Source organism: Zonotrichia albicollis, unplaced genomic scaffold (genome assembly GCF_047830755.1).
Source record: "Zonotrichia albicollis isolate bZonAlb1 unplaced genomic scaffold, bZonAlb1.hap1 Scaffold_170, whole genome shotgun sequence".
NCBI classification, from domain to species: domain Eukaryota; kingdom Metazoa; phylum Chordata; class Aves; order Passeriformes; family Passerellidae; genus Zonotrichia; species Zonotrichia albicollis.
In genome coordinates, this window is record NW_027428371.1 from 67,096 (window position 1) to 84,006 (window position 16,911).

The window sequence follows — 16,911 nt, forward strand, 5'->3', positions numbered from 1 at the left end:
TATAGCCACCACAGCCCCATAGCCCCCATAGGCCCTATAGACCCCACATTCCCCATAGCCCCCATAGCCCCCACAGGCCCTATAGCTCCTACAGCCCCCATAACCCCTATAGACCCCATAGGCCCCCTATTCCCCCCACCCCCTATAGACCCTGTAACCCCCACAGGCCCTATAGCCCCTATAGACCCCATAACCCCTATAGACCCCACATCCCCCATATCCCCCATGTCCCCCACAGCCCCCACAGGCCCCATATTCCCCATCCCCTCTATAGCCCCCATAGCCCCCACAGGCCCTATAGCTCCTATAGACCCCATAGCCCCCATATTCCCCATGGCTCGCACTTCCCTCCATATTCCCCACAGCCCTCATTCCCCCTACACCAGCTCATCGCCCCCCATATCCCCCCTATAGCCCCTCCATTGCACCCATATCCCCCCTATAGCACCCATATCCCCCCCACAGCCCCCCTATACCCCCACATCCCCCCCACAACCCCCTATAGCCCCTATACCCTCCATATCCCCCCCAAGCCCCCCTATAACCTCCCCATATCCCCCCTATAGCCTCCCCATATCCCCTATACCGCCCCGTAGCCCCCCATATCCCCCCTATAGCCCCCCTGTATCCCCTCATAGCCCCCCTGTATCCCCTCATAGCCCCCCGTAGCCCCGCCCCCTGCCCAGGCCCCGCCCCCTCACCCCTCACTAGCCCCCCGCCCCCGTTGTCCGCGCATGCGCACAGCGCCGGGCCCATCCCGCGGCCGCGGACCCGCAGGTACCGGAGGGGGGGGGGAGGGGGGAAAATATCGGAATTTGGGGAGGGGTCGGCGCCGGTCCCGGCCCGGGGGGTCTGTCCGGTGTCCCCCGGTGCTTCAGCCCCGGCCCCGCCCCGCCCCGGCCCCGCCATCCCCGGCCGCGCTCCCTGCGCATCCCTCGGGCCCGGCCCGGCCTCGGGACCGGCGCATCCCGGGGACCCCTCCCCATTTTCGGGGGCTCATCCGCATTGCCGGGGACCCCTCCCCACCCCGGGGACCCCCAGCCAGACCTCCCGTTCATCCCGGTGCTCCCCTCCCCATCGCGGTCCCTCCCTGCATCCCGGTCCCTCCCAGTATCCCGATTTCCTCCGGTACCCCGGAGCCCCCTCTCCATTTTCGGGGCACATCTCCATTCTCGGGGACCCCTCCTCATTTTCGGGGACCCCTGTCCATCCCGGGGACCCCTCCCCATCCCCGAGACCCCCAGCCAGACCCCCCGTTCATCCCGGTGCTCCCCTTCCCATCGCGGTCCCTCCCCATCCCGATCCTCGCCTGCATCCCGGAGACCCTTCCTCATTTTCGGGGGTTCATCCGCATCCCGGGGACCCCTCCCCATCCCAGGGACCCTTCCCCATTTTCGGGGACCCCTCCCCATCCCGGGGACCCCCCCGTTTATCCCGGTGCCCCCATTCCGGTCCCTCCCTGTATCCCAGAGACCCTTCTTCATTTTCGGGGACTCATCAGCATCCCGCAGCCCCCTCCTCATTACCGGGGACCCCTCCCCATTTTCCGGGATCCTTCCCCATCCCGGGGACCCCCAGCCAGGCCCCCCGTTTATCCCGGTTCGTCTCAGTATCCCGATTTCCCCCGGTATCCCGGAGCCCCCTCCCCATTCCCAATCCCCTCACCCCCATCACCCCACAGGGGGGTCCCAGCCCCCCCAAACCCCCCTGTCCCAATCCCAATCCCCGACCCCCTCCCCATTCCCGTTGCCCCCTCCCCATTCCCAACCCCCTCACCCCCATCACCCCACAGGGGGGTCCCAGCCCCCCCAAACTCCCCCCGTGTCCCCCCCCCCAGGCTCGCCATGACCAAGGAGCGCGGGGGGGACCCCCCGGCGGGGGGGGCGCCGCCCCCCGACCCCCCGAGCCCCCCGAGCCCCCCCAGCCCGGCCGTGGAGCGGCGCAAGAAGCCGATGGTGCACCCCGCGGCCCCCGCGCCCCTGCCCAAGGACTACGGTGAGACCCCGCCCCAAATTACCGGGACACGCCCCCCAAGGGCATGGGGGACCCCGAAATGGGATGGCCAGAAAGGGACCCCCCCTCAAAAAGGGACTCCCAAAAAGGGACCCCCAAAATGGGATGGCCAGAAAGGGACCCCCAAAAAGGGACCCCCAAAAAGGAAACTCCCAAAAAGGGACCCCAGAAAGGGACCCCCAAAAAGGGACCCCCCGAAAAGGGACCCCCAAAAAGGAAACTCCCAAAAAGCGACCCCCAAAAAGGGACCCTCCCAAAAAGGGACCCCCAAAAAGGAAACTCCCAAAAAGGGACCCACAAAAAGGGACCCCCAAAAAGGGACCCCCAAAAAGGGAACTCCCAAAAAGGGACCCCCCAAAAAGGGACCCCCAAAAAGGGACCCCCAAAAAGGGACCCCAAAAAGGAAACTCCCGAAAAGGGACCCCCAAAAAGGGAACTCCCAAAAAGGGACCCCAAAATGGGATGGCCAGGAAGGGAACCCCCCCCAAAAAGGGACCCCCGAAAAGGGAACTCCCAAAAAGGGACCCTCCCAAAAAGGGACCCCCAAAAAGGGAACTCCCGAAAAGGGACCTCACAGGGGATGGGAAAATCCAAAAAGGGAGCCCCAAAATGTGACCCCCAAAAAGTGGCCCCCAAAAAGGGACCCCAAAAAGGGACCCCCCAAAAAGGGACCTGTAAAAAGGGACCCCCAGAAAGGGACCCCCGAAAAAGGACCCCCAAAAAGGGACCCCCAAAAAGGGACCTCACAGGGGATGGGGTCCCCCACAGGGGATGGGGGACCCCCCAAAAAGAGACCCCAACAGGTGACAACGACCCCCCCCCTAGGTCACAGAGACCCCCCCCAGGTCACAGATAACCCCCATGGAGACCCCCCAAAAATGCCCAAAAATACTCTGGGGCGGGTTATTTCGCCATTATTTCGGCTCTGATGATTTCGGGGTGCCCCCCGGTGTCCCCCGTGTATACCCCAAGTGACAACGACCCCCAGAAAAGGGACCCCCCAGGCCACTGAGACCCCCCCAGGTCACAGATAGCCCCATGGAGACCCCCCAAAACTGCCCAAAATGTCTCTGGGGTGGGTTCTTTCCCCATTATTTCATGTCTGACGATTTCGGGGTGCGGTCCCCCGGTGTCCCCCGTGTCCCCCCCCAGGTGACAACGACACCCCAGCTCACAGAGACCCCCCCAGGTCACAGATAACCCCATGGAGACCCCCAAAAACTGCCCAAAATGTCTCTGGGGTGGGTTCTTTCCCCATTATTTCATGTCTGACGATTTCGGGGTGCCGTCCCCCAGTGTCCCCCGTGTCCCTCCCATGTCCACCCCCAGGTGACAACGACCCCCCAGGTCACAGAGACCCCCCCCAGGTCACAGATAACCCCATGGAGACCCCCCAAAAATGCCCCAAAATACCCTGGGGCGGGTTATTTCCCCATTATTTTGACTCTGACGATTTCGGGGTGTCCCCACCCGCTGTCCCCGGTGTCCCCCCCGTTTTTTGCCCCCCAGCTTTCACCTTTTTCGACCCCAACGACGCGGCGTGCCGGGAGATCCTGCTGGACCCGCGCACGACGGTGCCGCAGCTCTTCGCCATCCTGCGCCAGTGGGTGCCGCAGGTGCAGCACAGCGTGGACATCATCGGCAACGAGGTGGGAAACGGGGGGCAAAACGGGGGTCGGGGGGTCCTGAGGGGGTCCTAAAGGAGGTTATGAGGGAGTTTGGGTGGTTTTGAGGGGTCATGAGGGGTCTGGGGGCCACAACTCTTCGCCATCCTGCGCCAGTGGGTGCCGCAGGTGCAGCACAGCGTGGACATCATCGGCAACGAGGTGGGAAACAGGGGGCAAAACGGGGGTCGGGGAGTCCTGAGGGGGTTTGGGGGGTCCTTGGAGGTCCTGGGGTGATCCTAGAGGAGTTTGGGGGGGTCCTGAGGGGGTTTGAGGGGATTCTGAGGGGTCTGGGGGCCGCAGCTCTTCGCCATTGTGAGCCAGGATGTAGCACGGCGTGGACGTCATCGGCAACGAGGTGGGAAACGGGGGGCAAAACGGGGGTCTGGGGGGTTCTCAGGGGGTTTGGGGGGTCCTGATAGATGTCCCTGTGTCCCTGGGTTGTCCCTGGGATGTCCCTGTGTCCCTGGGGTGTCCCTGGTGGCACTGGTGTGACACTGTGATGTCCCCATGTCCCTGGGGTGGCACTGGTGACATTGGTGGCACCGATGGCACTGTGACATCCTGGTGTCCCTGGGGTGGCACTGGTGACATTGGTGGCACTGGTGACACTGACGTCCCGGTGTCCCTGGTGTGGCACTGGTGACACTGTGACGCCCCGGTGTCCCTGGTGTCCCCACGTCCCTGGGGTGGCACTGGTGACGTTGGTGGCACTGGTGACACTGTGACATCCCCATGTCCCTGGGGTGGCACTGGTGACATTGGTGGCACTGGTGACACTGTGACGCCCCGGTGTCCCTGGTGTGGCACTGGTGACACTGTGACGCCCCGGTGTCCCTGGTGTCCCCACGTCCCTGGGGTGGCACTGGTGACATTGGTGGCACTGGTGTCCTCATGTCTCTGGGGTGGCACTGGTGACATTGGTAGCACCGGTGACACTGTGACATCCCCGTGTCCCTGGGGTGGCACTGGTGACATTGGTGACACTGGTGGCACTGTGATGTCCCGGTGTCCCTGGTGTCCCCACGTCCCTGGGGTGGCACTGGTGACATTGGTGGCACTGGTGTCCTCATGTCCCTGGGGTGGCACTGGTGGCACTGGTGACATTGGTGGCACTGTGACATCCCCGGTGTCCCTGGTGTCCCCATGTCCCTGGGGTGGCACCAGTGGCATTGGTGGCACCGATGACACTGTGACATCCCAGTGTCCCTGGTGTCCCCATGTCCCTGGGTTGTCCCTGGTGTGACACTGTGACATCCCCATGTCCCTGGGGTGGCACCGGTGGCATTGGTGGCACCGGTGGCACTGTGACATCCCCGGTGTCCCTGGTGTCCCCATGTCCCTGGGGTGGCATTGGTGACATTGGTGGCACTGGTGACATTGGTGGCATTGGTGGCACTGTGACGTCCCCGGTGTCCCTGGTGTCCCCATGTCCCTGGGGTGGCACTGGTGACATTGGTGGCACTGGTGACATTGGTGGCACCGGTGACACTGTGACGTCCCGGTGTCCCCGCAGATCCTGCGCCGCGGGTGCCACGTGGACGACAGGGACGGACTGACGGACATGACCCTGCTGCACTACGCCTGCAAGGCCGGCGCGCACGGCGTGGGTGCGTCACGGGGACGGGGACAGGGCCACCACCGTGTCCCCAATGTCCCCAGGGTGTCCCCAATGTCCCCAGTGTCCCCAATGTCCCCAATGTCCCCAATGTCCCCAGTGTCCCCAGTGTCCGTCTGTCCTGGCTCTCTGTAACCCCAGATGTCCGTCCACAGCATGGGTGGGTGACAGGGACAGGGTCACCACAGTGTCCCCAAGGTGTCCCCAATGTCCCCATGGGTCCCTCCATGTGACCCCAAGGCCGTTGTCCATCTGTCCGAGCAGGGTGTCCCCAATGTCCGTCTGTCCCACTGGGGTTTCTCTGTCCCTGTCCCTTCCCACGTTCCCAATGTCCATTTGTCCGGGCGTGGTGTCCCTTGTCCATCCATGGCCCCAATGTCCCCAATGTCCCCAATGTCCCCAAATGTCCGCAATGTCTGTCTGTCCCCAGGTGACCCCGCGGCCGCCGTCTGTCTGTCCCAGAAGGGTGTCCCCAAGTGTCCCCAATGTCCCCATTCCCCCCAGTGCCCCCAATCCCCCCAGTGTCCCCAATGTCCGTCTGTCCCCAGGTGACCCCTCGTCCGTCTGTCCCAGAAGGGTGTCCCCAATGTCCCTGATGTCCCCAATCCCCCCAGTGTTCCCAATGTCCCCAATGTCCCCATTCCCCCCAGTGCCCCCAATCCCCCCAGTGCCCCCAATCCCCCCAATGTCCCCAATGTCCCGATTCCCCCCAGTCCCCCCCAATCCCCCCAGTGCCCCCAATGTCCGTCTGTCCCCAGGTGACCCCGCGGCCGCCGTCCGTCTGTCCCAGCGGCTGCTGGCCCTGGGGGGGGATGCGGGTTTGCGCAGCCGCTGGACGCACATGAACGCGCTGCACTACGCGGCGTACTTCGACGTGCCCGAGCTGATCCGCACCCTGCTGCGGGCGGCGGCACCCCGAGGTGAGGGGGGCACCCCAAAATCGGGACTGGCACCCCAAAAATCGGGATTGGCACCCCAAAACCCCGAATGACACCCCAAAATCCCAGTGAGGCTCAGGGACCCCCTCACTTCGACGTGCCCGAGCTGATCCGCACCCTGCTGCGGGCGGCGGCACCCCGAGGTGAGGGGGGCACCCCAAAATCGGGAATGAACCCCAAAATCGGGATTGGCACCCCAAAAATCGGGATTGGCACCCCCAGATTGAGAATGGCACCCCCAAATCCCAGTGAGGCTCAGGGACCCCCTCACTTCGACGTGCCCGAGCTGATCCGCACCCTGCTGAGGGCGGCGGCACCCCGAGGTGAGGGGAGAGCACCCCAAAATCCAAACTGAACCCCCAAAATCGGGATTGGCACCCCCAAAATCCAAACTGAACCCCCATAGCAACAGGGACACACCCAAACCCTCACTGAGGGCTGGGGACCCCCCCACCAAGTTCATCCCAACCCTGCTCCAGGTCTGTTGTTTTTGGGGTCCCCCCCGTGCCTCAGTTTCCCTCCTGCTTTTTGTGGTTTTGGGGTCCCCCCATGCCCCATGCCTCAATTTCCTCCGCGGTTTTTGGGGTCCCCGTTGCTTTTTAGGATCCCCCCTCCATCTCCAACCCCTCCCCCGGTTTTTGGGGTTCCCCGTGCCTCAGTTTCCCCCCACATTTGGTGATTTTGGGGTCCCCCCCGTGTCCCGTGCCTCAGTTTCCCCCTCTGATTTCGGTGCTTTTGAAGTTTCCCCCCTTGCCGTGCCTCGATTTCCCCCGGGATTTTTGGGGTCCCCGTTGCTTTTTAGGATCCCTCCTCCATCTCCAACCCCTCCCGCGGTTTTTGGGGTCCCCCGTGCCTCAGTTTCCCCACCTTCTCCCCCAAATTTCCCGCAGTTCTTCACTCGACCTGCAGCGATTTCAGCCACGGCACGGCGCTGCACATCGCGGCCTCCAACCTGTGCCTGGGGGCGGTGCGCTGCCTGCTGGAGCACGGCGCCGACCCCGCCCTCAGGGTACCGAGGGGTCTGGGGGCTCAATTTGGGTCTGGGGGCTCAATTTGGGTCGGGGGGCTTCGGAGGGGTTCGGGGATTTGGGGGGATTTGGAGTTTGGGGAGATTTTGGGGATTTGGGGCTGGGGGCGGTGCGTTCCTGCTGGAGCACGGCGCCGACCCCGCCCTCAGGGTACCGAGGGGTCTGGGGGCTCAGTTTGGGTCGGGGGGCTTCGGAGGGGTTCGGGGGTTTGGGGGGAAATTGGGGGGATTTGGGAATTTTGGGGGATTTGGGGCTGGGGGCGGTGCGCTGCCTGCTGGAGCACGGCGCCGACCCCGCCCTCAGGGTACCGAGGGGTCTGGGGGTTCAATTTGGGTCGGGGGGCTTCGGAGGGGTTCGGGGGTTTGGGGGGAAATAGGGGAGATTTGGGCGAATTTTGTGATTTTGGGTTGGGGGCGGTGCGCTGCCTGCTGGAGCACGGCGCCGACCCCGCCCTCAGGGTACCGAGGGGTCTGGGGGCTCAATTTGGGTCGGGGGGCTTCGGAGGGGTTTGGGGATTTGGGGGGAAATTGGGGGGATTTGGGCGAATTTTGGGATTTTGGGGATTTTGGGTTGGGGGCGGTGCACTGCCTGCTGGAGCACGGCGCCGACCCCGCCCTCAGGTTATGGAGGGATTTTGGGGGGTCTGGGGGCTCAATTTGGGTCGGGGGGCTTCGGGGGGTTCGGAGGTTTGGGGGGAAATTGGGGGGATTTGGGGGAATTTGGGGATTTGGGGGCTGCGGGCGGTGCACTGCCTGCTGGAGCATGGTGCTGACCCCGCCCTCAGGGTACCGAGGGGTCTGGGGGCTCAATTTGGGTCGGGGGGCTCAATTTGGGTCGGGAGGCTTTGGAGGGGTTCGGGGATTTGGGGGGAAATTGGGGGGATTTGGGAATTTTGGGGGATTTGGGGCTGGGGGCGGTGCGCTGCCTGCTGGAGCACGGCGCCGACCCCGTCCTCAGGTTATGGAGGGATTTTGGGGGGTCTGGGGGCTCAATTTGGGTCGGGGGGCTTCGGAGGGGTTCGGGGGTTTGGGGGGAAATTGGGGGGATTTAGGGGATTTTGGGGATTTTGGGTTGGGGGCGGTGCGCTGCCTGCTGGAGCACGGCGCCGACCCCGCCCTCAGGGTACCGAGGGGTCTGGGGGCTCAATTTGGGTCGGGGGGCTTCAGGGGGGCTCAGGGATTTGGGGGAAAATTGGGGGGATTTGGGCGAATTTTGGGATTTTGGGGATTTTGGGTTGAGGGCAGTGCACTGCCTGCTGGAGCACGGCGCCGTCCCGTCCTCAGGGTATGGAGGGATTTTGGGGGGCTTAATTTGGGTCAGGGGGCTACGGGGGGTTCGGAGGTTTGGGGGGAAATTGGGGGGATTTGGGGATTTGGGGGTGATCGAGGATTTGGGGGTGATCGAGGATTTGGGGGGCTCGGGGATTTGGAGGTCTTGGGGATTTGGGGGTGATCAGGAATTTTTGGGGATTTGGGAGTGATCAGGAAATTTTTGGGATTTGGGGATGATGAGGAATTTTGGGGGATTTGGGGGGCTCAGGGATTTGGGGGCGGTCAGGAATTTGGGGGGATTTGGGATTTGGGATGGATCAGGATTTGGGGGGGATTTGAGGGGATTTGGGGATTTGAGAGTGATCAGGAATTTGGGGGCGATCAGGAATTTGGGGGGATTTGGGGGTGATCAGAGATTTTGGTGCCACCAAAACCTCCAAGAACCCAAAACACCCTTGGGTTCCTCTGGGGAGCCATGGGGCCACCTGAGGCCACCAAGAGCCACCTGAGGCCACCAAGGGCCATGGGATTTGGGGGTCCTGAGTGGGTTTGGGGATCCTGAGGACACAGGAGGGGTTCCTGAATGATTTTGGTGCCACCAAAACCTCTGGAGACCCGAAACACCCTTGGGTTCCTCTGAGGAGCCACGGGGCCACCTGAGGTCTCCTGTGGCCATGGGATTTGGGGGTCCTGAATGGTTTGGGGATCCTGAGGACACACTGGGGGTTCCTGAGCAGTTTTGGTGCCACCAAAACCTCGGGAGACCCAGAACACTCTTGGGTTCCTCTGGGGATCCACGGGGCCACCTGAGGCCACCAAGGGTCACCTGTGGCCACCAAATGAGGGGGTCCTGAATGGTTTGGGGGGTCTTGGGGACACAGTGGGAGTTTCTGAGGGGTCCTGGGGACACACAGAGAGGTTTCTGAGCAGTTTTGGTGCCACCAAAACCTCCAAGAACCCAAAACATCTTTGGGCTCCTCTGGGGAGCCACAGGGCCACCTGAGGCCACCAAGGGCCACCTGTGGCCACCGAATGGGGGGGTCCTGAATGGTTTGGGGGTCCTGGGGACACAGGAGGGGTTCCTGAATGATTTTGGTGCCACCAAAACCTCTGGAGACCCGAAACACCCTTGGGTTCTTCTGAGGAGCCACAGGGCCACCTGAGGCCACCAAGGGCCACCTGTGGCCACCAAATGAGGGAGCCCTGAATGGTTTGGGGGGTCTTGGGGACACAGTGGGAGTTTCTGAGGGGTCCTGTGGACACAGGGGAGTTTCTGAGCAGTTTTGGTGCCACCAAAACCTCCAAGAACCCAAAACATCTTTAGGCTCCTCTGGGGAGCCACGGGGCCACCTGAGGCCACCAAGGGCCACCTGTGGCCACCTGTATCCCCCCGTGGCCACCTCAGGGATGCCCCCCGTTGCCCCCACAGAACAGCAAGGGCCAGGTGGCGGCCGAGGTGGTGCCGGACCCCACGGACATGGCGCTGGACCGGGCCGAGGCGGCCGAGGCGGCGCGGGAGCTGCGGCGGCTGCTGCTGGACGCGGTGCCGCTGAGCTGCAGCCTGCCCCGCGTCACCCTGCCCAACTACGACAACCTGCCGGGCACCCTGATGCTGCTGTGCCTGGGGCTGCAGCTGGGGGACAGGGTGCGCCTGGACAACGGCAAGGTGAGAGTGTCACCCCAATGTCACCCGTGTCACCCCAATGTCACCTGTGTCACCCTGTGTAACCCCACACCTGCCGCGCGTCACCCTGCCCAACTACGACAACCTGCCCGGGACACTGATGCTGCTGTGCCTGGGGCTGCAGCTGGGGGACAGGGTGCGCCTGGATAATGGCAAGGTGTGTCACTGTGTCACCCCAATGTCACCTGTGTCATCTGTGTCACCTGTGTGACCATAAACCTGCCCCATGTCACCCCACACCTGCCCCGCGTCACCCTGCCCAACTACGACAACCTGCCGGGCACCCTCATGCTGCTGTGCCTGGGGCTGCAGCTGGGGGACAGGGTGCGCCTGGACAACGGCAAGGTGAGAGTGTCACCTGTGTCACCTGTGTCACCCCTGTGTCACCCTAAACCCATCCCATGTCACCCCACACCTGCCGCGCGTCACCCTGCCCAACTACGACAACCTGCCCGGGACGCTGATGCTGCTGTGCCTGGGGCTGCAGCTGGGAGACAGGGTGCGCCTGGACAACGGCAAGGTGTGTCACTGTGTCACCCCAATGTCACATGTGTGACATGTGTCACCCTAAACCCATCCCATGTCACTCCACACCTGCCCCGTGTCACCCTGCCCAACTACGACAACCTGCCCGGGACACTGATGCTGCTGTGCCTGGGGCTGCAGCTGGGGGACAGGGTGCGCCTGGACAACGGCAAGGTGTGTCACTGTGTCACCTGTGTCACCTGTGTCACCCCTGTGTCACCCTAAACCCATCCCATGTCACTCCACACCTGCCCCGTGTCACCCTGCCCAACTACGACAACCTGCCCGGGACACTGATGCTGCTGTGCCTGGGGCTGCAGCTGGGGGACAGGGTGCGCCTGGACAACGGCAAGGTGTGTCACTGTGTCACCTGTGTCACCTGTGTCACCCCTGTGTCACCCTAAACCCATCCCATGTCACCCCACACCTGCCCCGTGTCACCCTGCCCAACTACGACAACCTGCCCAGGACCCTGATGCTGCTGTGCCTGGGGCTGCAGCTGGGGGACAGGGTGCGCCTGGACAACGGCAAGGTGAGAGTGTCACCCCAATGTCACCCCAATGTCACCTGTGTCACTGCAATGTCACCTGTGTGACCACAAACCTGCCCCGTGTCACCCTGCCCAACTACGACAACCTGCCGGGGACGCTGATGCTGCTGTGCCTGGGGCTGCAGCTGGGGGACAGGGTGCGCCTGGACAATGGCAAGGTGTGTCACTATGTCACCTGTGTCACCCCTGTGTCACCCTAAACCCATCCCATATCACCCTAAACCCATCCATGTCACCCCACACCTGCCGCCCGTCACCCTGCCCAACCACGACAACCTGCCGGGGACCCTGATGCTGCTGTGCCTGGGGCTGCAGCTGGGGGACAGGGTGCGCCTGGACAACGGCAAGGTGTGTCACTGTGTCACCCCAATGTCATCTGTGTCACCTGTGTGACCATAAACCTGCCCCATGTCACCCCAAACCTGTCCCATGTCACCTCAAGCCCACCCCATGTCATCCTCCATGTCACCCCAAAACCACCCTGTGTCACCTCAGATCTACCCAGGCCATCCTCAAACACCCCCTGTGTCACCCCAATGTCACCCATATCGTCCTAATGTCACCTGTGTCACCCTATGTCACCCCAATGTCACCTGTGTCACTACCCGTGTCACCCCAATGCCACCCATGTCGTCCTAATACACCCCCTGTGTCACCGCGTGTCACCTCAATGTCACCTTTGTCACCCTAATGTCACCTGTGTCACTACCCGTGTCACCCCAATGTCACCTGTGTCACTACCTGTGTCATCCCAATGTCACCCATATCGTCCTAATGTCACCTGTGTCACCCTGTGTCACCCCAATGTCACCTGTGTCACTACCCGTGTCACCCCAATGCCACCCATGTCGTCCTAATACACCCCCTGTGTCACCGCAATGTCACCTGTGTCACCCCAATGTCACCTGTGTCACCCTGTGTCACCCCAATGTCACCTGTGTCACTACCTGTGTCACCCTGGGTCACCTGTGTCATGTCCTGCTGCTGTACCTGGAGGACGAGGTGAGGCAAGGTGAGACACCCATGTCACCCCAATGTCACCTGTGCCACATCTGTGTCACCCCAATGTCACCTGTGCCACACCTGTGTCACCCCAAAGCAGTGTCCCCGTGTCCCCAGGTGGGCACGCTCAGGTTCTGCGGCACCACGGCCTGTGTTTGCATTTAGTTTTAGGATTTTTTGGAGGATTTGGGGTTTTTTTAGGATGGGATTTTTTGGGGTATTTTGGGTATTTTTTGGGATATTTGGGGTGCTGTTTTTGGGGTTCAGGTGTCACCCAGGTGTGTCCCCATCCCCAGGTGGGCACGCTCAGGTTCTGCGGCACCACGGCCTGTGTTTGCATTTAGGATTAGGATTTTTTGGTAATATTGGGGTTTTTTGCGATCGGGATTTTTTGGGGGGTTGTGGGGTATTTTTGGAATTTTTGGGACATTTGGGGTGCTGTTTTTGGGGTTCAGGTATCACTCAGGTGTGTCCCCCCATCCCCAGGTGGGCATGCTCAGGTTCTGCGGCACCACGGCCTGTGTTTGAATTCCCAGTAGGATTTAGGATTAGGATTTGGGGTTTTTTTAGGATGGGATTTTTTTGGGGGTATTTTAGGGTATTTTGGGTATTTTGGGGTGCGGTTTTTGGGGCTCAGGTGTCCCCCCATGTCCCCAGGTGGGCACGCTCCGGTTCTGCGGCACCACGGCCTTCGCCAGCGGGCAGTGGGCCGGCGTGGAGCTGGACGAGCCCGAGGGGAAGAACGACGGCAGCGTGGGGGGGGTCCGCTACTTCATCTGCCCCCCCAAAAACCGGTACGGGACCCCCGGGACCCTCCTGAGACCCCCGGGACCACTCTGAGACCCCCCTGGACCCCTCAGACCCTCAGGATCCCCTGAGACCCCTTGAGACCCTCGGGACCACCCTGGGACCCCCTGGGACCCCCTCGGCATTCCCAGGACCCCTCGGGACCCCCCAGGACCCCCAGGACCCCTCAGGACCACCCTGAGACCCCCTGGGTCCCCCAAGATCCCCTGGGACACTCAGGACTCCCCTGGGACCCCCCTGGGACCCCTGGGGCCCCCCTGGGACCCCTCTGGGACCCCCAGGACCCCCAGGACACCCTGGACTGGTTTATACTGGTTTATACTGGTCTGTACTGGTTCATACTGGTCCATACCGGTTTATACTGGTCCATACTGGTTTATACTGGTTTATACTGGTCCAAACTGGTTTATACTGGTTTATACTGGTCCATACTCATTTATACTGGTTTATACTGGTCCAAACTGGTTTATACTGGTCCATACCAGTTTATAGTGGTCCAAACTGGTTTATACTGGTTTATACTGGTCCGTACTGGTCCATACCAGTTTATACTGGTTTATACTGGTTTATACTAGTCTGTAGCAGTTTATACTGGTTTATACTGGTCCATACTGGTTTATACTGGTCCATACTGGTCTATACTGGTGCAGGGGTCTTCGCCTCGGTGTCCAAGATCTCCAAGGCCGAGGAGCAGCCCCCGGCGCCGTCGCCCCCCCCGAGCCCCCCGGGACCCCCGGCCCGAGCCCCCCACAAACCCCGCAAGGACAAGAGAGGTACGGGGACACCCCCTCCCCCAAAATAATGGGGACCCCACCCCAAAATCCCCCCCAAAAAATACAGGGGAACCCCCAAAATACACTGGGAACTCCCCCAAAATACAGGGAAGCCCCCCAAAATACAGAGGACCCCCCCCCCCCAAAATACTGGGGACCCCCCTCAAAATAGAGGGGAGGTCCCCGTAATTTGTGGGACCACCCCAAAATACAAGGGATGCCCCAAAATGAAGGGGAGCTCCCCGAAATTAATGGGACCCCCCCCCAAAATCCACCCCAAAATACAGGGGAACCCCCAAAATCGAGAGACCTCCAAAATACAGGGACCGCCCCCCTCCCCAAAATACAGGGGAGCCCCCAGAATTCATGAGGACCCCCCCAAATGCAGGGGAATCCGTGAACCCCCCCAAAATTCATGGGACTCCTTCCAAAATACCCCGCCAAATACAAGGGTGCCCCCAAAATACTGGGAGCCCCCCCAAAATTCACGGTGCGCCCCCAAAATTGAGAGGATCTCCCAAAATCCACTGGGACCCCTCCCAAAATACAGGGGAGCCCCCAAAATTAAGGGGACTCCGCCCAAAATACAGGAGACCTCTCCCAACATACAGGAGACCCCATCAAAATACAAGGGATCCCCCTCCCCAAAATACTGGGGACCCCCACAAAATTCATGGGACCCCCCAAAATTGAGGAGGGTCCCTAAAATCAAGGAGAACCCCCCACCCAAATTCACAAGGCACCCCAAAATTGAGGGGACCCCCCTGAACTCCCCCCAATTCCTCCAAAGGATGGGTGTGGCAGGGTGTGGCAGTGATGGGCGTGTCCGGGGTGGGTGTGGTCACCGATGCCCCCGCCCCCAGAGTACCGGAAGCGTGCGGGGGGCGTGGCTGGGTGTGGTTATAACGGTTGTAGCTGGGATTGGTGGGTCTGGGAAGGGCATAGCTGGGGTGGGCGTGGTCAGGGTGGGTGTGGTCACTGAGGCCCCCGCCCCCAGGGTCCCGGAAGCGCGCAGGGGTGTGGCCTGGGTGTGCTTATAATGGGTATAGCTGTGATTGGTGGGTCTGGGAAGGGTGTGGCTGGGGTGGGCGTGGTCATGGTGGGTGTGGTCATTGAAACCCCGCCCCCAGGGTCCCGGAAGCGCGCGGGGGCGTGGCTGGACCGCGAGGGGCGGCGCGTGGCCCCGGGGGACGCGGTGCTGGTGGCCGGGCAGCGCCAGGGCCGGGCCCGGTTCTACGGCAGGACTGACTTCGCCCCCGGTGAGACACTGAGACCCCTCCCCTAAATGGGAGCCCTGCCCTAAATGGGAACCATCCCCTAAATGGGACCCCTCCCCACAATGGGACCCCTGCCCTAAATGGGAGCCCTCCCCACAATGGGAACCTACGCTGATTGAGACTCCTCCCCACAATGGGACCCCCTCCCCACTGTGGGACCCTTTCCCCTAAATGGGACCCCAACCCAGGGAGGGACCCCTCCCCACAATGGGACCTCTCCCCAGACTGAGACCCCTCTCCAGAATGGGACCCCCACTCCAGGTTGAGACCCTCTGAGACCCCCTTGGGACCCCCATGGGTTGGGATCCCCCCAATGTCCCCACTGCCCCCAATGTCCCCAATGTCCCCACTGCCCCAATGTCCCCCCCAACGTCCCCAATATCCCCAATGCCCCCAATGTCCCCCCAATGCCCCCAAAGTCCCCAATGCCCCCAATGTCCCCAATGTCCCCAATGCCCCCAATGTCCCCACTGCCCCCAGTGTCCCCAATGCCCCCAATGCCCCCAATGTCCCCCCAGTGCCCCCAATGTCCCCACTGCCCCCAATGTCCCCAATGTCCCCAATCCCCCCAATGTCTCCGATATCCCCAATGTCCCCAATGTCCCCAATGTCCCCAGTGTCCCCAACGATGTCCCCAATGTCCCCAGGGTACTGGTTCGGGGTGGAGCTGGACTCGGCCGGGGGCAAACACGACGGCTCCGTTTTCGGGGTGCGCTACTTCACCTGCCCCCCCAAACATGGCGTCTTCGCACCCCCCTCCCGCGTGCAGAGGTACTGGGGGAGGGGACACCTCGGGGACATTGGGGACATCAATGGGGACGAGGGGGGACACAGGGACATGGCGGGGACACAGGGACATGGGGGACATGGAGGACAAGGGGACATTGAAGGATGGGGGGACATGGGGGACACAGGGGAGAATGGGGGACACAGGGATGTGGCGCGACACCAGGGGACAGGGAGGGACATGGCGGGGACAGGGTGGGGACATAGGGGACAATGATGGACATAGGAACGTGGGGACATTGGGGGGACATGGGGGGACATGGTGGGGACACAGGGAACAGAGGGACACAGGGACGTGGTGGGGACACAGGGACATGGGGGGGACAGGGGGACACAGCGGACATTGGGGACATGGGGACATGTGGGGGGGACATGGGGACATGGAGGGGACATGAGGGGACACAGGAGAGACACGAATGGGGGGGGACAGTGAGGTCAAGGGGGGTCACAGGGGACAGAGGGGGCCTCAGGGGTCACAGGGAGGTCACAGAGGGGTCACAGGTGACACTGAGGTGACACTGTTGTGACACGCTGTCCCCATGTCCCCCCCAGGGTCGGGGTCCCAAGGAGGAGCCCGGAGATGGCACCAATGAAAAGAAGGCACAGCCTGTCACAGGTGAGGGGCGGGGCTTGGCAGTGATTGACAGGTGGGTGGGACAATGACAGGTGGATGTGGCAGGGCAGGGCAGTGACAGATGGGCAGGATGGGGTGAGACAGTGATTGACAGGTGGGTGGGGCAAGGCAGTGATTGACAGATGGGTGCAACAATGACAGATGGGTGGGGCAGTGATTGACAGGTGGGTGGGGCAGTGGTGGGCGGGTGGGTGGGGCAGGGTGGTGATTGACAGATGGGTGTGACAATGGCGGGTGGGTGGGCAAGGCAGTGATTGACAGGTGGGTGGGCAAGACACTGACTGACAGGTGGGCGGGGCAGGGTTGGCACTGCTGATTGGCTGTTAACAGTGATGTAACCG

The 16,911-nt window shown here is 62.1% G+C and overlaps 1 protein-coding gene across 1 annotated transcript; it reads left to right on the plus strand.

Moving 5' to 3' along the window:
- Window positions 1-697: 697 nt before the first annotated feature.
- CLIP3 (CAP-Gly domain containing linker protein 3) lies at window positions 698-16,552 on the plus strand (the record flags this gene model as incomplete). Its single annotated transcript, XM_074533923.1, has 12 exons — window positions 698-777; window positions 1,838-1,995; window positions 3,523-3,662; window positions 5,194-5,287; window positions 6,054-6,215; window positions 7,124-7,242; window positions 9,962-10,198; window positions 12,951-13,084; window positions 13,749-13,873; window positions 15,004-15,132; window positions 15,798-15,991; window positions 16,489-16,552. Coding segments are annotated over exons 2-12 (1,549 nt in total), but the record flags the coding sequence as incomplete, so codon positions are not given.
- Between the last annotated feature and the right edge of the window lie 359 nt (window positions 16,553-16,911).